The sequence below is a fragment of the Labeo rohita genome, unplaced genomic scaffold (assembly GCF_022985175.1).
Source record: "Labeo rohita strain BAU-BD-2019 unplaced genomic scaffold, IGBB_LRoh.1.0 scaffold_108, whole genome shotgun sequence".
Classification (NCBI taxonomy): domain Eukaryota; kingdom Metazoa; phylum Chordata; class Actinopteri; order Cypriniformes; family Cyprinidae; genus Labeo; species Labeo rohita.
Genome location: NW_026127208.1, coordinates 158105 through 182500, shown reverse-complemented (window position 1 = coordinate 182500; position 24396 = coordinate 158105). Strand labels below are relative to the sequence as shown.

The 24396-nt window shown below is 42.7% G+C and overlaps 1 protein-coding gene across 2 annotated transcripts in view; it reads left to right on the top strand.

Moving 5' to 3' along the window:
- The window catches only part of trpm7 (transient receptor potential cation channel, subfamily M, member 7), a 30373-nt gene extending 8161 nt beyond the window's left edge, over positions 1–22212 (top strand). For both annotated transcript variants that reach the window (XM_051100720.1, XM_051100719.1), the window contains exons 2-40: positions 1345–1424; positions 1638–1676; positions 1764–1962; positions 3233–3446; positions 3789–3913; positions 5529–5700; positions 5927–6101; positions 6201–6324; positions 6448–6520; positions 6988–7088; positions 8044–8178; positions 8265–8318; positions 8412–8552; positions 8818–8934; positions 9029–9306; positions 9457–9685; positions 9769–9918; positions 10079–10222; positions 10870–10998; positions 11239–11490; positions 11571–11745; positions 12390–12522; positions 12599–12783; positions 12863–12995; positions 13999–14588; positions 15233–15327; positions 15405–15495; positions 15650–15717; positions 15984–16009; positions 17424–17449; positions 17577–17624; positions 17770–17814; positions 18008–18073; positions 19283–19566; positions 19694–19776; positions 19853–20058; positions 20179–20230; positions 21208–21314; positions 21633–22212. In XM_051100720.1, coding sequence (XP_050956677.1) covers positions 1345–1424; positions 1638–1676; positions 1764–1962; positions 3233–3446; positions 3789–3913; positions 5529–5700; positions 5927–6101; positions 6201–6324; positions 6448–6520; positions 6988–7088; positions 8044–8178; positions 8265–8318; positions 8412–8552; positions 8818–8934; positions 9029–9306; positions 9457–9685; positions 9769–9918; positions 10079–10222; positions 10870–10998; positions 11239–11490; positions 11571–11745; positions 12390–12522; positions 12599–12783; positions 12863–12995; positions 13999–14588; positions 15233–15327; positions 15405–15495; positions 15650–15717; positions 15984–16009; positions 17424–17449; positions 17577–17624; positions 17770–17814; positions 18008–18073; positions 19283–19566; positions 19694–19776; positions 19853–20058; positions 20179–20230; positions 21208–21314; positions 21633–21763 — 5475 coding nt within the window. In that variant the 3' untranslated portion in view covers positions 21764–22212. The remainder of the gene's footprint in view (positions 1–1344; positions 1425–1637; positions 1677–1763; positions 1963–3232; positions 3447–3788; positions 3914–5528; positions 5701–5926; positions 6102–6200; positions 6325–6447; positions 6521–6987; positions 7089–8043; positions 8179–8264; positions 8319–8411; positions 8553–8817; positions 8935–9028; positions 9307–9456; positions 9686–9768; positions 9919–10078; positions 10223–10869; positions 10999–11238; positions 11491–11570; positions 11746–12389; positions 12523–12598; positions 12784–12862; positions 12996–13998; positions 14589–15232; positions 15328–15404; positions 15496–15649; positions 15718–15983; positions 16010–17423; positions 17450–17576; positions 17625–17769; positions 17815–18007; positions 18074–19282; positions 19567–19693; positions 19777–19852; positions 20059–20178; positions 20231–21207; positions 21315–21632) is intronic.
- Positions 22213–24396: the final 2184 nt, after the last annotated feature.

The following is a 24396-nucleotide window of genomic DNA, read 5'->3' as shown; positions in this document are numbered from 1 at the left end:
AAGCTGCTTTGAAACAATCTGTATAAAGCGTTAGAGAAATGGGACTTGATATAAACGTAAACCAGATGAGATTTGCTATTATGTCAGTATATGTACGCGAGTGCTGTTATATATTTGTATAGCTGACAATTAAAGGTAGTCATTCAGTTTGTGGTGATGTTGAGAATCTGTAACTGAATTTGTAAAGTTTTCAGTTTCTAACACTTTGATGTGATGGCAAACCTAATTACTATCAGCTGATGTGTCACGTGATTAAAACGACACGCATCGGGTTCATGTTCGTATGACCCGCAGCAGTTTGAGTTTCTCACAGGAATGTTGAGCTTTAGCTGAAACTGCTGCTTATTCGGACCCCTGCGGACCCTTCGGCCGAAGCCCCGACACGTCGGTCAGGATTCTCGTTCACTCCCACGACACACGATACTCTGTTTGCTCGATTGTCTTCTGTGGTTCGCTCTGACAGACAGACGCTCTCGGCTTGTTTTCACCCAGGCTGTGTTCTGATGGGTCTCAGACCGCAGAGAACAGCAGTGCAAATAAAAACATGCAGCCAAACATACATCAGTGTGTAATGAAGACAGCGAAATAAATTAATATATCATTGCTGTCAAGTGTCCATTTAAACTCTACAGTAAATCTCTTCTGCTGTTCTGCTGTGTTCTAATAGTAGTTCATGCTCTTTCTGCAATGTTGTTGATGTTTAATGCAAAATCTGTGTTTCGACTGCACTGCCAAAGTTTGACTTGTCAATGACTCCTTTAAGACAAAACACAAGCAGTGCTAGTTTAATTCAGCGTTTGTATGAACAAAGATGTACATGTGTTAGTGTTGGCATGAAATGGAAATTTCATGAACATTTCATACCTGTGTTTTTTTTTTTTTTTTTTTTTTTTTTTTCCCAATCATTTAGTTAAATCCACCCCTTTCTTACAATCAGTTACGTGCTGTCATTCAGATCTGCGTCAATTTGAGAACCACGGCCACATTTCAACATCTAATCAACTGATGCGTAGAACCGAGTCGGTTCAAATGTCTGATGCTGCTTCCGTTATGTTGAGAATTTACAGTAGAGGACTTCAACCCTGTTCCTGGGGATCCACTATCCTGGAGAGTTTAGTTACAACGCTAATCAAACACACCTGATGTGGCCAGTCAAGCTCCTTAAGACTGCTTGAAAATTGCAGGCAGGTGTGCTGAAGCCAGTTGGAAAAAAACTTTCCAAGAGCAGAGTTGAAGACCTCAGCTTTACAGTTTTTGGTCGTCATCATCATGTCAATTGGGGGAGAGTGACGTGTGTGAAATGTTTTGCTGCTGCTTTATGTTGATCCTGTTTTTCTCCTGCAGTCCCAGAAGTCCTGGATCGAACACAGTTTCACCAAGAGGGAATGTGTCTATATATTACCCGTGTCAAAGGACCCGCACAGGTACGTCATGCACTTTTCGTTATTATTAAAGTCTTAAACTTTAGTGTGTGCATCATCCTACACTATTTATGCTGCAAGTCCAGACATCACCGATGGGATAACGTCAAGCTCGAGTGCAACTCCGTGACTTCATTCAAATGAGTTAATTTCATGTGTTGTTAAAAATGGTAATTCTGGATTCCAATATTTAAATACGACTTCTGTTTTTTGCAGATGTCTCCCAGGATGCCAAATCTGCCAGCAGCTCGTGCGGTGAGTGTCACCAAACGTGGATGTTTCACACAGTCGAGGGGTTCAGATGGAGCGTGCGCTGATGTGTGTGTCTGCGTTTGTGTTTAGATGCTGCTGCGGGCGTCTGGTTCGGCAGCACGTGGGCTTCACCGCCACACTGGCAGTCAAATACTCAGACGTGCGTCTGACCGAGGGCGGGCTGTCCGATCTGGAGCAGTGGTCAGTGGAGAAACACACGGAGGAGAGTCCTACTGATGCTTACGGAGTCATCAATTTCCAGGGAGGATCCCATTCGTACAGAGCAAAGGTCTCAACACACACACACACACACACACACACACACATGTCTGGTTTATTATCTTTGTGGGGACTCTCCATAGGTGCAATGGTTTGTATACTGTCCACACTGTATTTTCTATCCCCTTACCCTAACCCTACCCCTAAACCTAACCCTTACAGAAAACCTTCTGCATTTTTACTTTCTCAAAAAAACTAATTCTGTATGATTTATAAGCTTTTGTGCCCATGGGGACCTCAATTTAGGTCAAGTCCCCATGAGTCTGTGTATATTCAGGTTTAGGTCCCCACAAGGATATAAAAACAAGTCCACACACACACACACACACACACACACACACACACACACACACACTGAACACTCAGAATGATCACGAGTGCACTGTCACCTAATGATGTCACTCGTTTTGGTTGGTCAGGGTTAATCAGTGTTGGGGGTAATGCATTACAAGTAATGTAATCAGATTACTTTTTTTTCAAGTAACTAGTAAAGTAAAACATTACTTTTCAATTTACAAGAAAATATCTGAGTTACTTTTCGAAATAAGTAATGCCGGCTACTTTGTTTCCCATGTACGGGCTGACAGCTCTCGTGTTGCCATGTTGAGAGAAATCGGGAGTAAGATGTTGCTTTAGTTCTAGACTAAATGTGAACATGCATTAATTCATCTCACGTACAAAAAAGTAAGTGTTTCTCAAAATAAGTTCAGTAATCCTCAAAATGAATTAATAACAGTAAAATGCAACTTCGAATATGACACAAACCTGCAATAATTAAATGTTAAATAATACAAATATCCTTTATGTATTTAATCCCATTTTATTATAACCAGCGTCTTTGCTGCTGACCGTCGATGATCCAATTCAACTATAATAAGCAAAAATTACTCAAGATAAATTAACACTTGTTCTTTTTTTTGTGTGTTGCACTTTCTTCTGCATTCTACTGTACAGCTGTACAATTTTCTTTTCCTTCAGCGTGAGGCATTTGGTGCAAAAGGGCTTTTAGAATTGACAAAAAATAGAACTTTTTAAATGGAAAAAAACCCCCAAAAAAACACAAGCCCTGCCCAGGTTTAAAAAGTAATGCAAAAGTAACATAACGCATTGCTTTCCATAAAAACTAAGTAACGTCATTAGTTACTTTTTTAAAGAGTAATGCAATATTGTAATGCGTTACTTTTAAAAGTAACTTTTCCCAACACTTGAGGTTGATGATAACATTAATTGCAGTGTTCTGATTGGTCAGGGTTAATAATGTCTTGCTCTGCTCTCCACAGTATGTGCGTCTCTCCTATGACTCCCGCCCCGAGGCCATCCTGAGGCTGATGCTGAAGGAATGGCAGATGGAGCTGCCAAAGATCGTCATCAGCGTTCACGGAGGAATCCAGAACTTCGACCTGCATCCGCGGATCAAACAGGTGGTGGGAAAGGGACTGATCAAAGCTGCCGTCACCACCGGGGCCTGGATCCTGACCGGAGGGGTCAACACAGGTCACACACTCATTACTAGTGCATTATGGGTACAGACGGGCAGCACCAGACTTTCTACCTGCTGTACAGAGGGCAGACTCAGCAAATGTTTGTGTGTGTGTGTGTGTGTGTGTGTGTGTTCACACAGCAGCAGTTACAGGATTAACTTAATGACAGTCATTTGAGTTTAAAGATCAGGTCGATACACTTTATTAGTGTTTACACACTCACAGTACCCTCTAAACACACACATACACACAAACTCGCTGCTGAACACACACACTTCTGTAGAGGTCACGACCCCTTGAGGGTCACGGTCACTGTAAACCGCTGACTGTGGGCGTTTTTCCGCTGCGTTTCCAGGTGTGGCCAAACATGTGGGTGACGCTCTGAAGGAACACATGTCCAGATCGGCACGGAAAATCTGTACGGTGGGAATCGCACCCTGGGGAGTGATTGAAAACAGGAACGACCTCATCGGAAGAGACGTGAGACTCATTTATAACACACGCGCACACACGGCCCATTTATGACCGTTTTTTACACATGACCGTTACTGTGAATCTCAATGAATGGCTGCATCACACCACAAAACCAATAGTTTCTCAAACAGCAAATCAGCATATGAGAATGATTTCTGAAGGATCATGTGACACTGAAGACTGGAGTAATGATGCTGAAAATTCAGCTGCGCACATTTTAACAGATATTCACATTAAAAAAACAGCTGTTTAAATTGTAATAGTATTTCACTATTTTTACTGTATATTTGATCAAATAAATGCATTCTTGGTGAGCAGAAGAGGCTTATTTTACACACATTAAACAATCGTAATGACCCCAAATCTTTGAGTGGTAGTGTACAAACAGGGCCTAAAATTAACACTCACCAAATGCGAGTGTGTGTAACAGTGTCATTCGCCAGTTGGCCAGTAAAACTTTTACAAAATATAACAATGCAATGTAGTGAAAACGACAGCCAGTCTTTAAAGAGATTCGCTGTTTCTGATGTAAGCGAATAAAATAATCTTTTCCGAACGCAAGATCATCGTGATTAGCTGTTCTGTCTTAAGCGAAAAGAGTAAATCAAATAATGGAATACAAACGGCTGATCAGGTCAGAGCGGTGCGATGGCCAGCTCATCCCTAGACGCAGTTCTAATAACTTTTACCTGAAAAGATATTGCTGCTTCATTTCAGAAGAATAATTTTTCCCTTCTTTATTCTTCATAACCCGAGAATGTGGCGACACATACCTGGGGTTACGCCGCCTAAACGGTGCAGTGAAGTATAGTTTGAAAAGTTGCATGTTCGGCTGTACACACATGCTGAGCTGCTTCAACCGACTAAAACAAAATACACACAAAATGCACAGTTTTGGCGAGTTACCTCGTAAACGTATTCTTAAATGGGTTATAAAGTCTTGAATGACGCTAAAGAAAATCGGATATGTGTCAGATCCACGTCATGTACATCTGCTTTTAAAGTGAAACCAAACCCACTGAAGTCTGTCACTGATGTAAATCAAAGAACAAAAGAAAAAGAGAAATCATCACTGGACTGCTCTAGTCACTGATTAACTTTTGTAGCTTGAATAAAGATTAATCTGTATAGTTTATGCTTATACAATTTGTAGTTTATGTGAAGACTGTTTTAAAATCACTTAAAGTTGTTACATATTTCCTAAAAGCCTAAAAATAAGAAAGAATAGCTTTCAATTATACTGTAATGTTGAATGGCTGTAATTAATAGGTAAAATTGAATTGGCATTTAATAGAAACACCAGTAGCAGGACAAATGAAAAACATTGTAAATATGTTTAGTCATTGTAGTAGTAATAAAAACTGCCTGTTTTTGCAAAAAGTGTTTCATGGCCGGTAAAAAAAAAAAAAAAAAAATCAATGGCCATTGGCAGGTGTGGCAGAAAGTTAGTTTTAGGCCCCGTGTATAAACATCAAGCTGATGGAAATATTACAACATTAATGCTCGTTCAGTATGTACAAAGTTTTGTATCTCAAATTAAAAAATAATTTAGTGTTTTAAATCACAAAAAGAGTGTTTTAGAACCCTTTGTATTTAATCAGTGTCGTGTGTTTGTGTTCAGGTTGTAGCGCCGTATCAAACGCTGCTGAATCCTCTCAGTAAACTCAACGTGCTGAACAACTTCCACTCTCATTTCATCCTGGTGGATGATGGGACGGTTGGGAAATATGGAGCTGAAGTCAAACTCAGGAGAGAGCTGGAGAAACACATTAATCTGCAGAGAATCCATGCCCGTGAGACAGACACACACACACATACACACACACACAGATAAACACACATGTTAGACTCACAAACAGTCATAAGCATCTATTATCCTACAGTCATCGTTATGTTCCTCACTCTTCATTCAGACTCTTTGACATGTTAGAATTACAGTGATGTGATAAACTCAATAACACCCAAAGCAAGTAGGAGACAGTGATCATAAAATGGCAAAAATATAATTTGTGTTTGCAGGCATTGGTCAGGGCGTCCCAGTCGTGGCTCTGATCTTTGAAGGAGGTCCAAATGTGATCCTGACGGTGCTGGAGTATCTTCAGGAGAGTCCGCCGGTGCCGGTGGTGGTGTGTGAGGGAACGGGACGCGCCGCTGATATACTGGCATACGTACACAAGCAGACGGAGCAGGACGGGTATCAAACACACACACAATCATTTCTGTGTCATTGGAGCTTGATGAGATTCAGAGCTTGAGTTGCGATGAAGCATTTTATGTGTATGTCTGTTTGTAGAGCGCTGCCTGATGGAGTTGAGGCCGACATCATTGCGACAATCAAGAAAACATTCAACTTCAGCCAGAGCGACGCGCTGCATCTCTTCCAGACGCTGATGGAGTGCATGAAGAACAAAGAGCTGGTGAACACACACACACACACACACACACACACACACTGTATTTGGTCAATAAGCTCCGGTTTATGAGCGACACAGGCGTTACAGGTCCCGTCAGCTTTTGACCCTGGTGTGTGTGTGTTTCAGATCACAGTGTTTCCTGTGGGCTCAGAGGACCATCAGGACATCGATGTGGCCATCCTGAAGGCTCTGCTCAAAGGTCAGTGAGGAGCGACCCTCATTATCTGTGTGTGTGTTTGACTAATGCAGGCGTTTCTGCTGCAGATGAACCCAATCAGAACATCATCTCCTGAACCTCTGTCACACAAACACATGATTTTGGTTTGTTTTGTAAAATGGACCCAGAAAAACTTTTAGAAGAATCCTTTTATAAAATTATACAAATAATTTAGTCAATTTTAAGGATATTAAAATTTGTCATGATTTTATGTTCTAAAGATGTATGAAGGTGTTCAGTGTTTGGAGTGTCAGTGATGACAGAATGATGGTTTTGTCTTTCACCAGGTTGAATGTTGCGTTTGCTGCAGATTAAACGCATTCAGATGGTCAAACATTTACTGAAACACTTTATCAAAGTCTAAACTTCATCACGTCTCCTCTGACATCATCTTGTGTGTGTGTGTGTGTGTGTGTGTGTGTGTGTGTGTGTGTGTGTGTTTTTCACAGGCACGAATGCCTCTGCCTTTGATCAGCTGGTCCTGACGCTGGCGTGGGATCGGGTGGACATCGCGAAAGATCACGTGTTTGTTTACGGACAACAGCTGCTGGTACGTACGCATGTGTGTTTGTGTGCTGATAAACACAGAGAGAAACAATTGTGTCATGTTTGTAGTAAACACACACACTGTGACCTACTGACCTCTCAGCACATTCTGATACACTAACAAATGCTCTGATACTTTAACATGTATCATGTTTACATATTCTGTAAACTGTTTTCTGTAAAAATGAAAACGTGATGAACATTTAAGGAAATGTGACAATAGTATTGAAAAATAAAATGTGACCCTGGACCACAAAACCAGTTGTGAGTATCATGGGTATATTTGTAGCAATAGTTTCTTTTATGCCAAAAATCATTAGGATATTAAGTAAAGATCATGTTCCATGAATATATTTTGTAAATTTCCTACCATAAATGTATGAAAACTTAATTTTTGATTGGTAATATGCATTGCTCAGAACTTCGTTTGGACAACTTTAAAGGCGATTTTCTCAGTATTTTGAATCTTTTGCACCCTCAGATTCTAGATTTTCAAATAGTTGTATCTTGGCCAAATATTGTCTTATCCTAACAAACCACACATCGATGGAAAGCTTATTTATTCAGCTGAAATGAAAAATTACCCTTATGACTAGTTGTGTGGTCCAGGGTCACAATGACCAACAAATTGTAGCAAAAGAGACTTTTTCACCTAAAAATCATCATTGTCATCATTTACTCTCCCTCCAATTCTTCCAAACCCGTTTGAGTTTCTTCTTCCAAAAACAAAAGATATTTTGAAGAATGTTGGGAACCAAATGACATTGCACCCCACTGACCTTCTGTGACCTCATTGATACTCATTGTATGGACAAAAATGGATGTTCTTCAAAATTTTTACTTTTGTTGATGATTATTGGGTGAACTGTCTCTTTAGGTTTAGGTTCAATGTAAATGAAAGTTCTAGGCACTTGGTGTCAAAGTGATCTGAAAGTATTTAAGTGTGTGTGTGTGTGTAGGTTGGTTCCCTCGAGCAGGCGATGTTGGATGCATTGGTGATGGACCGTGTGGAGTTTGTGAAGCTCCTGATCGAGAATGGCGTCAGTATGCACCGCTTCCTCACAATCACACGTCTGGAGGAGCTGTACAACACGGTACACACACACGCACACACATATATATGCTGCCTCTCAAATTCTGAGTATAAACTGGTCAAATCAGAACATTTGTATTCTCACAGAAACAAACTCTAACCAATCCGACGCTCTATCACCTGGTGAGGGACGTCAAACAGGTAAAGCTGCTCGACTCTGTGTGTGTGTGTGTGTGTGTGTCTGACACCAAACTGCAGTCTGTGTGAGTTTAATCTCCTAGTGTTTTTTGGTAGGGTAACCTCCCGCCCAACTATAAAATCACCCTGATCGACGTGGGTCTGGTGATCGAGTATCTGATGGGAGGAACGTACAGGTGCAACTACACGCGCAAACGCTTCCGCATCATCTACAACAACCTGCACGGGAACAGTCGGGTAAATGAGCGCAGACAGAGCCCTTCTCAAATGGTCACATGAATTTTTCATTTATTTTTTTCTGTAATGTTTTAAAATCTTGTTTTTATCTAAAAATAGTTTCTGCATTTTAATTTTGCTTTATTACTGTTATTTAATTATTAGTCAGATAAGAACGAAAGATCTAATGCTTTGTGTCTTTCTGTTCATCTTGCGTTCTTCCTGTCTGTGTCTCTCTCAATCTGTCTGTCTGTCCATCCGTCATTCTGTCGGTTCTGTCTGTCAGCGTTCAGGTCGACACACGGCCAGCAGCTCCCACGAGTCCTTCAGCATTCAGGCAGATAAAAAAGAGAAAACGCGACACAATCACTTCATCAACACGGCTCAGCCCTACAAACCCAGGGTAAGACGAGTGTTGCTGTACCTCTCGCAGTGTTTGTGTTTTTGTCATACAGAGTGTGTATTTGTGCTTTAATCGATCCTTTTTTCTCCCTCAGCTGGATTCGGTCTCTGAGCAGCAGAAGAAGAAGAGTAAGGAGGAGGTGGTGGACATCGACGACCCGGAGACGCGCCGGTTCCCGTACCCCTTCAACGAGCTGCTGGTGTGGGCCGTGCTGATGAAGCGGCAGAAGATGTCTCTGTTCTTCTGGCAGCACGGCGAGGAGTCCATGGCCAAAGCGCTGGTGGCCTGCAAACTGCTGCGCTCCATGGGATACGAGGCCAAGAAGAGCGACGTGGTGGACGACACCTCCGAGGAGCTGAAGGAGTATTCAAAGTGAGTCTCTGTCAGTCAGTAATGTTTACCTGCAAAATGAAGAATCAAAGAATCAGTCTGAAAATGATTCTTTTGCCTTGAGTTTAGTCTCAGAGTGAGTTGTGAACATGGTGTTTTGAGGGTGTTAAGTGTTTTTGCGTCTGTCATCAGTGAGTTTGGCACGCTGGCGGTGGATCTGCTGGAGCAGTCGTTCAGGCAGGACGAGACGATGGCCATGAAGCTGCTGACGTACGAGCTGAAGAACTGGAGCAACTCCACCTGCCTGAAGCTGGCCGTGTCGTCGCGTCTCCGGCCGTTCGTGGCTCACACCTGCACGCAGATGCTGCTGTCCGACATGTGGATGGGCCGCCTGAACATGCGCAAGAACTCCTGGTACAAGGTAGAGCCGTCGCGCCAGCACCTGCGCTCACACCCTTGTGTGTCCATCCGTCCGTCGACTGACTGATGTGTGTGTTTGTGCAGGTGATCCTGAGCATCCTGGTTCCTCCTGCCATCCTCCTGCTGGAGTACAAGACCAAAGCGGAGATGTCCCACATTCCCCAGTCGCAGGACGCCCATCAGAGCATGGAGGACAGCGAGCACAACCTGCAGAACCCCGAGGACATCCAGATGGTACGGATGAAATATTAAATGTGCAATAACGTGCCTTCAACACCGTTCTGGTCACTGATGCTCGGAAATGGTCAATCTTTACGAAAGCGTGTGTTTTCTCATTGCACAATCAGACTGGCACAGATTGACAGATACGCTCTGATCTCTGTGTTTCTGTCAGGATGTGTTTAAAGAAGCCCGACTGAATGAGAACGCTGACATGAAGATCGAAACGGAGGTGCACGTGCGCTCCCGCCGCTTACCCATCACACGCAAGTTCTACGCCTTTTACCACGCACCCATTGTCAAGTTCTGGTTCAACACAGTACGTACAGCTGCTTTCTCACGCTGCGTGCGTGTGTGTGTGTGTGTGTGATTCCCAGCACTTGAAGTGTTCTGGTTTGTTGTTCCCATGTGATAATATCAGACACACTTGTTCCTGCATAAACTCACCGCGTTACACACAGATAAACATCACAGAACTAGTGGAAGGTTCACTAGTGACATTTCAACCAGACGCGTGTGTGTGTGTGTGTGTGTGTGTGTGTGGCAGCAGTTGATCATTCGTCTGTTGTTTTTCATGTAAACTGAAGGATTTGATGTGAATGTTGATGAATGATTAAAGATTTTCAGAAAAGTGAATAATGATTGTTTTGAGTGTGTGATCTGAATCATTATGATTCTTTGATCACACCAGTGCAATTCTTGTGCAATCGTACCAGACACAAAAGATGCATAATCACAGAAAAATGTAACTGTACAGATTTACTGTATGAAGCAGAATTTCACATAAGTTTTTGGATGAATGCATTAAAAGTCAAATGTATAATTGAGGCCTTGAGTGTGTGACGCAGGTGATTATGAGGACTGAACCTCATCTGCTGTTTATGTCTGTGATTATGAGGAGATCTGAGCTCCTTATGAAGGTCTTGGAGATCTCATCTGTCTAATGGTGTGTTTTGTGTGTTTTAGCTCTTTTATATCTGTTTCCTGATGCTGTATTCATACGTGGTGTTGGTGAAGATGGAGCCGCTTCCTTCTCCACAGGAATGGGTCGTCATTCTTTACATCTTCACGTTAGCGGTGGAGAAGATTCGAGAGGTTTGTGTGTGTGTGTGTGTTGTGTTGAGATGTGTTAACGAGGTATGTCAGAAATGTTTAATTATTTGAGCAGCATTCGTTACAATCCAGCTGAGCGTTTAACCCTGCCGTCTGATGATTGACTCGCCGTCACGCAGCTGCGCCGTCCTGCGAGCATGTGACTGAAGCGAGGGTCAGGAGGTCACATGTGTGTGTTGTGTGTTCATGTGTCATCAGTATATTCGTGTGTTTTCTCTCTAGATGTTCATGTCTGAAGGAGGCAAAATCAGTCAGAAGATTAAAGTCTGGTTTAGCGACTACTTCAACATTTCTGATTTTCTGGCAATCCTGATGTTCTTCGTGGGCTTCGGCCTGCGCTTTGGCTTGGAGGAGGTGCGCATCGCGGGCCGCATCGTGTACTGTCTGAACATCATCTTCTGGTACGTGCGGCTGCTGGATATCCTGGCTGTCAATCAGCAGGCGGGGCCGTACGTCATGATGATCGGGAAGATGGTGAGAAAACAGCCGTTCGGTGGTTGATTCCAGTCGCTCGTATCATCCGACATTGATCGCTCTCTCTAATCGTCCCGCAGGTGGCAAACATGTTCTACATCGTGGTCATTATGGTCGTTGTGCTGCTGAGTTTCGGTGTTCCTCGTAAAGCCATTTTGTACCCAAACGAGGATCCTTCGTGGACTTTGGCCAAAGATGTGGTGTTTCAGCCTTACTGGATGATGTACGGTGAAGTTTACGCGTACGAGATTGACGGTAAATTCCTGGAGTCTCGCACACACAGCCCCACATAATGAAGCATTAGTTCATAGCAAAGAAATTGGAGTAACTAGCATTAACACACTAATGCAGTGAATCTCATGAAACCTGTCAGGAATACGTTCTGCTCACACTCCCTAACCCAAACAAATCCACCCCTTTTGGCTTCATAGCATGCATACACCTTCCAACAAACAAACTAAAATTCTCACAGTCTGAATGCAGTAAAAGCAGAAAACAGGCTCATGTTTGCATTTCTGGTCTCTGACCATAATTCTGGCCTTGATTTGGCATCAAATGTCATGCATGTGAAAATGGGCTGAGAATTGAACAGATACTTGCAATCTGGTTCAGATTCAGACAGGAATCATGTGTTTCTGGTGTTTCTCTTCTGATTAAAGGAAAATACAAGACCTTTTCACCACACCAGTGATTCTCAAAATCAAAAATGCAATGAAATGCATCATATTTAGTGAGAAAATGTGATATAAATGAGCAAAACAAACTATTTTTGAAATCAGCAGCCCAGAAATGGTAAAAATCTAGTATTGGATTTCATTCAGCAAATATGATGTTCTTTCTTGGTTCTTTCTTTGTCATGATGATCTTGTGAGTGTGTGTGTGTGTGTGTGTGTTGGCAGTGTGTGCAAACTCGAGTGAGGACCACGCTAAAAAGCTGTGTGACACGGGTGTGTGGTTGACTCCGCTGCTGCAGGCCGTCTATCTGTTCGTCCAGTACATTCTCATGGTGAACCTGCTCATCGCCTTCTTCAAGTGAGTGACGCTCCGCCGTACGCTGTGTGTCTGTGTGAGCGTCTTCACGTGAACTGATCGTGCTGTTTCTCCTCAGTAACGTGTACATACAGGTGAAGTCCATATCCAACCTGGTGTGGAAATACCAGCGTTATCACTTCATCATGGCGTATCACGACAAGCCCGTCCTGCCGCCGCCGCTGATTCTGCTCAGCCACGCGGCATCTGTCCTGACGTCCATCTGCAGGAAGAGGAAGAAGGACAGCAGCACCTACGGACCAAGTAATGCACCTCACCGCTCGCACATCCGCTTCTGCTCGCGTCCGTCGCGTCGCGCTTTGACCGTTGTGGTGTTTTTCAGAGCTCTTCCTGACCGAGGAAGACCAGAAGAAGCTGCACGATTTCGAGGAGCAGTGTGTGGAGACGTACTTCCATGAGAAGGATGATCAGTTTCACTCTGGGAGTGAAGAGAGAATCAGACTCACGTCTGACAGGTACGAGTCCAGCGTGTGTATGATGGGATGTACAATGCTCGCGCATCACGGTCCAAAATGCAACACGGTGCGAGTAATCCTCTTTAGTGAGCAGATTAATTAGCACTTATTCACTTGAATTTAAGAAATGTTTGAAATAAATTCTTGAGATCTGAGTCTGAGAATGACATTTTCGGATCATTTACTGAAGGAAACATCCGTCACACGATTTCCTTAGTGGAACATTTACTGTCAGACTCTCTTATCTTTCAGCATCATAAATGAGTGTCTCTGTGACCTGCTGTTACTGTGACCTCCCACTGTCAGAGTGAAGGATTATATTTATATAAAAATACACTTTTACAGCCAGTCAGACACGTTTATGATTGGGAGATTCACTCCGTTCACTCACTCCGTTCAACGACCTTTGCCGTTCCTAAAATTATGTAATTTTTGTTGACATCTGAGGGATCTCTTGCTGTCTCTGATCCATGAGAATCAACCATTACAGAACCTCAAACAGTAGGTCGAGAGTTTGATTCCCAGGGAATGCATGAACTGAAAGACTGTTCACCTTAAATGCAGTGCAGATCTCTGTGGATAAAAGCATCTGCCAAATGGATGAATGTAAAAGTGAAACCAAAACTTAAACTATCCTGCTTTGAGCTCAAACAGTAGATCGTGGTGCTAGCAACGCCAAGGTCACAGGTGTGATTCCCAGGGAATGCAAGAGCTGAAAACCTTGAGTGCAAGTGGCTTTGGATAAAAGAGTCTGCCAAGTGCATGAATGTAAATGCGTAGCTTAAACTGTAGAGCTTGGTGCTGGCAAGGTCATGGGTTCGACTCCCAGGGAAAGCAAGGACTGATGTGTACCTCTGCCAAATGCATAAATGTAAATGTGAAACCAAAAGCCCCCTGGTACTGTGGTTATTTTCTGTAAAGCTGCTTTGAAACAATATCTATTGTGAAAAGTGCTGTACAAACAAACGAGAATTGGATTGAATTGTTTAACTGTGTTTTTTAGGGTGGAGACGATGTGTGTGCAGCTGAAGGAGGTCGGAAACAAGGTGAACTTCATCAAGCGCTCTTTGCACACGCTGGATTCTCAAATCGGACACCTGCAGGACCTGTCTGTGCTCACGGTGGACACGCTGAAGGCGCTGACGGCGCAGAGAGCGTCCGAGGCCAGCAAAGTGCACAACCAGATCACGCGTGAGCTCAGCGTCTCCAAGAACCTGGGGCCCGACGTGACGGGACACTCGAAGTCGAGCGCGCTGGTGCGGTGCAGCGTGGGATTCCTGCCTCCCACCGGCAGCATAGCGGAGTCTCTGTTTGGGGGCGTGGCCGAGGAGCAAGCCCTGCAGCGGCAGGGGGCGGAGCCTCCTCTCAGTCCCGAGGTCAGATCCTCCGGCCGCGCTTTACCGCGCTCGCGCTCGCACGCGCACTCCCCGCAGCTGCGGCACCGCGGACACCCTGCGCTCGAGGACGCGGGTCCCAGCAGCCTCGTCAGCGCGCCGGCGGCCGCGGCCACGTTCTTCGTCAGCACGCCGTCGCAGCTCACCGAATCGCACACGGAGCCGTCGCACGTCGCCGTGGAGTTCGGGGCCTTCGTGGGTGAGTATGAGGAGGAAGAGGAGGGTGATTATGGGACGTGTGATGAAGGCCCCCCAGTGGTGGTCGTGAGTGAGCCCGAGTGTGAGGGATACGTCAATCACGCCTTCACCGACGACGAAGACGACAGACCCGTCGCCGACCAGCCCGACAGAAACACGCCCCTGCCGGGCCTCCTTCTGGCCCCTGAGCACCGGCCCCGGGGACCCCAGCGCTTCCAGAGAGACGGCCGTTGCAGACGCGCGCTGAACAGACTCAGACAGAGGAGCGGAGGTTTGGCTTCGGTCCACCGCTGGGAATCGGGGAACCCCGCCCTAACCGTGACCCTTGACCCTCACCCCGTCCGCATGCCACTGTGTGTGTTAGAGAGGGTGAGACGGGTGACCTCTGACGGTGGTTTCATCTCAACCAGTTGCTTTTTACTAAATGTCCTTCGGGAGTGAATACAGGCCTGTCGTGTCCCGTGTGTGACTGCGGTAGACTAAACTAACCCGGGCTGGTGCTGGTTAGGGGTTTGGTTAGTGACTGGTTATGAAAGCTCAGTGTCATCCAAGGGAAACATTTAACATGGTGACCGTAATCCTCATGAATGAAGGTGTGGTACGTTCTGTAATGATTTGAGCTCACTTTCCCGTTTTTCTCCAAAGGTCACAAGGATGATCCTGAGGGTCAGAGGTCGTTCCCTAAAGAAGGTGCCGTCAGCGGCCGCCAGTCGAGTCCCTCCAGAAAGGCTCGAGAAGCGGTGCGTGTCGTTTTCTGAATGTTAGAGATGTCGTGATCCTCTCTGGCGCAGCTCAAACGCATGTTGTGTTTCTCCAGGCGGCGGCGCAGGGTCACATGCGGACGGTGAACTCGTACGCCGGTTTCACAGAGTTCGACAAAAACCCTTCGTTCCTGCATCCAGAGTCCAGTGAGTGTAAAAGGCAGCGTTACGCAACACAAGACGCTTTAAATATTAACCCTGATTCAGCATCATGAGTACTATTACAGTGAACGCTATTACACACGCTATTCTCCTGATTTGGTGTTGTTAAAACATCCTGTCTCTTATCTGTGTGTTTCAGCTCTCAGTAAGCAGGAGAGGACACGCGTGTCATTAGAGGACGTCTCTCGTTATGAGGATCTGCTGTTGGTCAGTCAAGCGCACAATAACACACAATCAGCATTCTCAACTTTGGTCCATGAGATCCATATTTAGCTCCAACCTTGATCAAACTCACCTGCTTGTAACTTTCTAGTGATCCTAAAGACCTTGATTAACTAGTTCAGGTGTGCTTGATTAGGGTTGGAGCTGAACTCTGCAGGAAAATGGATGTCGTGGGCCAGAATTGAGAACACCTGTTTTAGAGAAACAACATTCACTCAAACGCCGTAACTCTGTTTATCTTTCATTCTCAGGGGAAATCGGCACAATCCAGCAAACTGTGAGTAACTGTGTGTGTGTTAGTGGAATATTTTGACAACAAATAAAGAGATTGTGTTTTCAAGATTGAATGTTGCTTACTAGTAGGGTACAATAGGGTTAAACACACCCCAAAACAAAAATAAAAGTGCTTTTCACTGAGCCCAAAGTGTTTGATTGCAGAAAAATACATACATTTGTATTGAACATCTATGGAGCAACAGATTTTGTGTAAAAATAGATCATACAAGTTGTTTATTTTGCATGAAAAGTGTATGAGGCGGCAAGGGTGGCCTTTTACCCCCCACACACGGGCTAAAAAGGCACAGAGTGCTGATAAAAATACTTTAGCTTAATGTTTTTTTTTTGTTTTTTTTTTCTAAATGTCCAAGCATAATGTCAAAGTTAATACATGTTCAAAACAATCACTTTAGCAAAGTTTGTACTATTTCTGCTTATTTTGATAATATTTTTTTTGTTCAATAAATATGCTGTCATTAAAATATACATTTTATATGTAGAAACATTTTAAAATACAGAAAAAAAATCATTTAATCATTTTAAAATTCATTTTAGGATTCTGAAAGCATCAAAGGAGATCCCATAATAATTTAATATAGGTTTACAGTAGTAACAACAAATAATATTTTATTATATGATTAATAGCATTTTTTTTAATATGATGGTTTCATTCTAAACACAGTGATTATCTCTAAGACAGACACCCAACATAATATATGATATTTACCATCTGAATCTAACAATGTCATGTCAACAAAAGGAAAATTCAGCCTTCTGTTAATTATCATGTTAATTATTGTGCCTTTTAGCCCCAACAGCAGGGGCGCTTTTTACCCCAAATAACATACTTTCACACATTCTTTCATTTTTTAAAAAACTGTTGCTTTAATTCTCTTGAAACTGATAATCGTTAAGACATTTGTCTCAAGATCTATTGAATAATTTTAGCGATTCTCATTTGCTAACTAAATCTACAACATTTTTGAAAACGTCAAATATTAGATCAGGTAGATTGCATGTAAGTGCAATGCAAGTTGCTTTGGATGAAAGCATCTTTCAAACGGATAAATGTAAATCTAGTGTTTTGAACAGGTTTCTATGAGGCAGGGGTGTCTCCAGGAGGGCCACAGCCCTGCACCGTTTACATTCAACCTAAATACACACCTGATACAGCTAATCAAGTCATTTAGGCTTAATTAAAAAACTACATGGTATAGGTGTTGGAGCAGCGTTGGAAATCAAAAATGCAGGGCTGTGTCCCTCCATGAACTGAGTTTGACATCTGTACTGTAAGGGGTTAATTTTGGGTTAATCATTATCTGATAGAAAATTCTGTAAGTGTATGAGATGAGCTCACTGATATAGTCAAACAAATGTGTGATTTACTTTATCTTGTTTGTTTCTCTGGTGTTCAGGAGTCCAGGAGACGACATCTCAAACAGTGAGTGTTTCATCACATCTAATGATTGTCTGATCCACAAACATCATGACAGCTGAATGATCCTGGCTTTAGTCTGACCGCTGTGTGTGTGTGTGTGTGTGTGTGTGTGTGTGTTTGTGTGTTTCAGCGGGTCTGTACGCCGGTCGACACGCACACCTGGCCACGCGCAAGGACTGTAAGTCTGACCCCTGCTGGTTTCTGTCAGCGCTGCACTGACACATACAGTACTGCACTACACTGATAGCATCAGGAGCATGGTAATACTGTGGTATTTTGTATGTTGTTCTGCTCATTCTTTGCTCTGTGTGTCTGTGGAGCAGCGATCGGTTCTCCGTTCAAGCCCATGGAGAGTTATCAGTATTCAGGTCAGTGTTTCTGTCATTCCATCCAACGAAAGCATAAATGTGTCCTGATTCAAACCCGACCCACCACGCTTCACCCAAACAAAGACTGTAATGAGAGCGTCCGAGGCGTGGTGGTGTGGGTTTGAATCGGGCGTGTGCAGCGGCTCCTGTGACGTGTACTGACATCAGCCCTGTGTGTGTGTGTGTGTATTAGCGGTGGAGCGTAATAACCTGATGCGGTTGTCTCAGAGTATTCCATTCACCCCAGTGCCCCCTAGAGGTAAGACGCAACACTGCCCTCCTGCCCTGCTGTCTCTCTCTGTCCCATCAGGCTTTGCTGTATTTCATGTAGTTCTGGGCGGCGTGACGCTAGAATGTGTCGGGTGATACGGTGCATATCACAGTAAATATATGTCACTGATTTTTACATGTGAGAGAAGAAACATGGAGCGATGTGAAAATACGTCACAGACAAGTGTGACCCTGGAGCACAAAACCAGTCTTGAGTATCACAGGTATATTTGTGGCAATAAACAACAATACGCTGTATGGGTCAAAATGATCACATTTTCTTTTATGCTGAAAATCATTAGGATATTAAGTAAAACTCATGTTCAATAAACTATTTTTTGCAATTTTCCTGATGTAAATGTATCTCAACTTAATTTGTGATTAGTAATATGCATTGCAAAGAACTTAATTTTGGCAAGTTTAAAGGTGATTTTCTCTTTTTTTTTTTTTTTTTTGCACCCTCAGATTCCAAATTTTCAAATAATCTCAGCCAAATATTATTCTGTCCTAACAAACCATACATCACTGGAAAAGTTATTTTATTGAGCTTTCAGATTAGGTATAAATCTCAATTTCAGAAAATTGACCCTTAGGACTGGTTTTGCGGTCCAGGGTTGCAAATGTCTGAAGATTTTTTGAATCAAGATTACTTCACTTGAACATTGACAGAAGATATGAAGTCTTGATTTCTGAGGAACTGATCAAATTAAAGTAACTTTAATGATTAAAACATTAAAAAATAACCTGTAAATCTTCATCAAATGAAACAAATCCAAATCACTAACAGAAAATATTGTCAACATTCAGCTCAGTTCAGTGTTGATTCGGTTCAGTGTAGTTCAGTAACAATCAATAGAGTTTGAATCATTATTCTTTGTCTGCTTTGAGTCTTTAGTTTTGGACTCATAAATCTGTTTTCACACCGATTCATTTGATATGATTCAGCTGATCTTCTGCTTGGGTTCATCAAATTGCGTTAAATCAGATGAAGCACCTTTTATTTTTAAAAGACTGAATTCAATCGGAACCATTTATCATCAAATTTCCAACCACTAAATTTTAGCGTGACAGAATTGTTTGATGTAAGGTTTGGTTTGCGTCGCCCAGCCCTACGGTGTATTTGTTTGATCATACGGTGTGGTCGTGACGTCATTCGTGGCGTTTCAGCGAGACGTTGTGGCGTTTGCGTGTCGTACAGGTGAGCCGGTGACCGTGTACCGTCTGGAGGAGAGTTCTCCCAACAGCATCAATAACAGCATGTCGTCGTGGGCTCAGCGCGGCCTCTGCGCCAAGATCGAGTTCCTCAGTAAGGAGGAAATGGGCGGCGGCCTGCGGCGGGCGCTGAAGGTGCTCTGCACCTGGTCCGAGTACGACATCCTGAAGCCCGGACACCTGTACATCGTCAAATCCTTCCTGCCTGAGGTGGTGAACACCTGGCAAAGCATTTACAAAGAGGACACGGTCCTGCACCTCTGTCTCAGGGTACGAACACACACAGCATGTGAGAGAATGTAAACTCTTGTTTTAGTGCAGCGCTTGATTGACAGGCGAGTAGGCGGTCCTTCACCTCTGTCAGGACGGGTTAAATGTGTGTTTGTGTTGTGAACAGGAAATTCAGCAGCAGAGAGCAGCTCAGAAACTCACGTTTGCCTTTAATCAGATCAGACCCAAAACCATCCCATACTCACCCAGGTACTGACGCACACTCACACACCTTCACATGCGGGAGTGTTGAGGATGTGGCTGAAGCCGGCGTGTGTTTCTGCAGGTTTCTGGAGGTGTTCCTGCTCTACTGTCATTCTGCCGGTCAGTGGTTCGCCATCGAGGAGTGCATCACCGGAGATTTCCGCAAGTTTAATAACAACAACGGGGACGAAATCGTCCCGACCAACCTTCTGGAAGAAACCATGCTGGCCTTCAGCCACTGGACGTACGAATACACGCGAGGAGAGCTGCTCGTGCTCGACCTGCAGGGTTTGTGTCTCACTTTCAACTAAACAAGGAGCCTCAAGGAGCTTCGGTGTTAGTTCAGAGTTGAAATGATGGTGTGTTTGTAGTGAATGACCTTTGACTGATCTCTCTCTTTCTGTCTAGGGGTCGGTGAGATACTGACAGATCCGTCAGTCATTAAGAGCGGAGAGAAAGGGTGAGAAACACAAATGAAAATAACCCCTATTTTAAGAATATAGACGTTAATCAGGGTAGCACCTAATGTCATTTTTGCAGTAATAATACCAATTGGTGAGAGACTGATGTACAGTGAATTGTACTGTTGTCTGTTAGAACTTGTGTAGACCCATTCGTACTACTTGTGTCACCTGCAGCTGCATGCGCATAGTGGTTGCAGAAACAAGTGGAGGTAAACGGGTAAAATCTATGGAATAAGTGGGAAAAAAAAACAATTTTTGTGCCTTTTGATGCCAAAAGCGGAATGCATATAAAAAGAAACTGTCATCAGTTAAACGTAGACAATTAAACGGGCAAACTATGGATGAAAACTGCTATGATTGCATGCATTTGAAAACAATAGGTCTACATAATATTCACACATGCTGTTCATAGTATTTATATTAGCTCTACAGTTACAGCATGATATCATATTATTTTAAACCCATTACTGTTAACGTTTTACATTAGGGTTTAGGAAAGGTCAATGAGCCGAGATGCAAACTCCGGTCACCTGTAGTGAAATGTTGCTATATGTCTTTGCACTAACCACAAGGCTATCGACGAGATTTTACGTAACATTTATTTATTTTATCTCCTAGTTCGAACTTTATAACTTGATTTAACTCCGCAATAGCGAGTTTGTCAGTTCTCAGGAGAAAGGGAGAATGACGAGTTCTTTTTATCTTATCAGAAATCGTAGGATTTTGAAAATAACATCAGAATTTTGAAATATAAACTCGACTGTAACTAGATTTACCCTTTTTTTTTTTTTTTTTTTTTTTTTTTTTTTCCCCTTTTATTCCATGGCTCCATAGACTGCTACTTAAAAACCGTCATATTCTGTAACCAGACGAGCTCTGCCCGCAAAATCACGTCATCACTGTCTGCAAACACTGAGCTGGTCTATAATATTCTAGAGTTTATTCATTTCATTTTTATGTGTTTGACTGTCAGGTCTTACGATATGATCTTTGGCCCTGCGAATCTCGGTGACGATGCCATTCGAAACTTCCGCGCCAAACATCACTGCAACTCCTGCTGCCGAAAACTCAAACTTCCAGGTGAGTTTAGTAATCGCTGAACAGAACGACGTTAGAAAACCTGCGGCCAAAGTTACATCACGCCAATGCTGTGTCACAAGGAGGCAGGAAGCATACGTAACATTATTCTTTTATCTATTTGTTTTGTTGTAGCATTGAAATATAAACAAATTTGATTTTTAAAATTCTGTTTGTATCTTTTTAGATGATTGTAGGTGGATATAGTTTAGCATTTACTTCAAGTTTTGTTTTAAGTTTCAGCATGTTTGTGTTGTTTTCGTAAGTGAATTCTCGTCTGTATCTGGCAGTTTGAAATGAGTTTTTTGCGTTTGTCGTCAGATCTGAAGCGGAACGACTACACTCCCGATAAACTGACGCTGCAGCACGACCCCTCGGAGGGCCCGTCCCACTCGCCGCCCACAGGGGGCGCCGCTAAAGAACAGCGCCCCTCGATGCGCTTAATGCTGTGAGCCGCACGCACACACCAGCACACACTCACGTCACTGGAAACGCTCTTCGCGAGACAGAAACGAAGACACGGTGTGTGCGGAGGACGTGAGCGTGCGTTTTATGTAAACGCGTCGCCTCCGAACAAACGAACAGATGCAATCTAGAGATGTTTTAATAAGTCACATTTTATCCTGTACAATTATAACAGGGATTATCAGCTTTTCAAAGTATTTTTTAACGTTTTTATGTCTGTATGAAAATTATAAAGTGGTTAATAACTGGTACAATATCACTGTATAAAGTTAAATATTTATTCTAAACTACGACAAGTTGCCTTGTATAAAATAAAAGCAATTTTACATGTGCTGTCTGTCACTTTTTGGAAAGAACACTTGCTCCTTATCCTATTATTGGATTTTGTACAGAGCTGTATGCCAAGAGAATGTTTTTATGTACAGAGCTGTATGAATGCATTTACGGTTCAGACTTCCTATGTGTTTGAATCTCGTGTCGATTATGGGCAGATTGCAATGCAAGCGACGGCGCGGCGTGTGTGTGTGATTTCATTGTGCTGACCACTGAAACCAGTCCACGCAATCAAGACTCACCTTTATAATGTTACAGCGGTACTTTTGTCCTTTATTGTCGTCAGAGTATCGTGTGAGAGTGTAATCTAGTGTATCTCATAGATACATTTATCTGGCACGATTCTATCAGCTAAAACATGAGAATATTTGATGCTGGGGATATTATATTAATGGATCTGTACACATTTTTTTTTACTGTATATTTAATAAAACACTGAAAAATCACCCAAAAGTCATTTATATTTGTTTCCTCGAACTACAAAATCCATGTAGTTTCAGCTTCTGTGGTGTGTTTGTGATTTATGGTGATGATGTGTTTGTATAAGTTCATTAGGCCTGACCCATGACCTGAACTCTTATGTTTAGGGTCTTATTTTCATGTTTCATAATATTTAATGAATTTGTGCACTTTAAACACTTTTATTTAATTCAGGGTTTTTTATTGCTGTGTGTCATCATGTATGGCTTGCACAACATTTTTTAAACGAACTTGATAAACCTGAATCTATAACGATTATTAGCGTTTATTATAATCGCTCTGCTGTTTAATCTGAATTTTTTTTAATCCTCGAGCTGCTAAAGTCAAATTCTGATTGTCTGTCAGTGTTTTTATCGTTCATGTGCTGTAAAAGAGAAAGAGAAAAAAAAATCCTTACACTTCGCTCTTCTACAGTTAAAACGATCATTGAAGCGTTTATTATTTAACGATTATTTATCGTTATATCGCCCTTGGCATTAACAGTGTTTTAGTCCGTTTGTCCGACGTACCGTTCATCGATCTATTGTTGTAGACGTCTTTGGATATTACTCAAAATTTCTCGAAGCTTTACAGACTAAAACAGTTTCATCGACATTTTAAAATAAAATCAAACAAGCGCGCGAACAGTGTCGTTCGTCGGAGATCACCATGGCAACCGCAAAACGCGGGAGAGAGCTGTCGCAATTTCTTCAGTGCATTGTTTGAAACTCTTGATTAAAAAAAAAATAACTAAATGCTCTAATGGAGCCAAAATAACCTGAATTGCTAGAAACCTCAACAGACTTTCAACAACAGTTGCAGATCGCCATCGTTAACTTTGTGCTGCTATTACTCGCTCTTTAGTGTGTGTTTGTGAAGTAAAAGTACCTCAGAGAAAATCCTGTCGACGGAGAAAAACCGCCAAGAGGTTTTCCCTCAAGATTAATATGTGAATGGAATCATCCGATCACTGCACAAACAATCAGGTAAGTTACCTTTAGACAAAAACAGAACAGAAACAAACCATGTACTGCCTCTGGTGACGTTTCTTGGACGTTTAGCCGCGCTAATGGCGCTGCTGACAATATTCGATCAACAGCTGGAAACTGTTCTGTAAAAAGTCAGCAAATGCAGAAAATCTCTTCTGTTCGTGTTATTAGCTTCTCTCGTGTTACCTCATTAATAACTTTATCCCTCATTTAAAATTTGATTTGGATTAATTGAATAATTGCTAATTGAATACATGTAAATGTTAGTGTTTTGACACATAATTATGTACGTTACTACATCACCAGTACGAGTCCAAAACTATCAGTGTAACAAGTTACTGTGATCCACCACAGAACGTTTACTAGCAGCAGGAAGATTATTTCATGTGCAGTCACTTAGGTTTTAATTGACCACAAAAAAAAAAAAAAAACAATTAAACTTTTCAGTTTGGAAAAATCATACTAACATACACATGTTCAGTAAATGTCTTATGGACGGATGGTTCTGTCAGCTGGTCTAAATCGCCCTCACACTGACCCGAACAAACCTGCTGAACGCTGCTCAGGATTGAAAGACTGACAGGAAACTAGTCTAGTTTGTCTCACTGTTTCTTATAAGACAACAGAAGAATGAATGAATGTCATTATGTTTTGACAGGAAGACTCTCAGCAGGTCAAAAGGTCAGTAGGTGTTGGCCGAGTCACGCGGCGGTTTGAAGATGATCTCGAGAAACACCAGAACCTTCACACGCTCTGTGGACACCAGACACATTCTCAACAGGTAAACACACTCACATGAAACACATGAAGTTAAAAAAAAGTCATCAGTTGCAGAATCA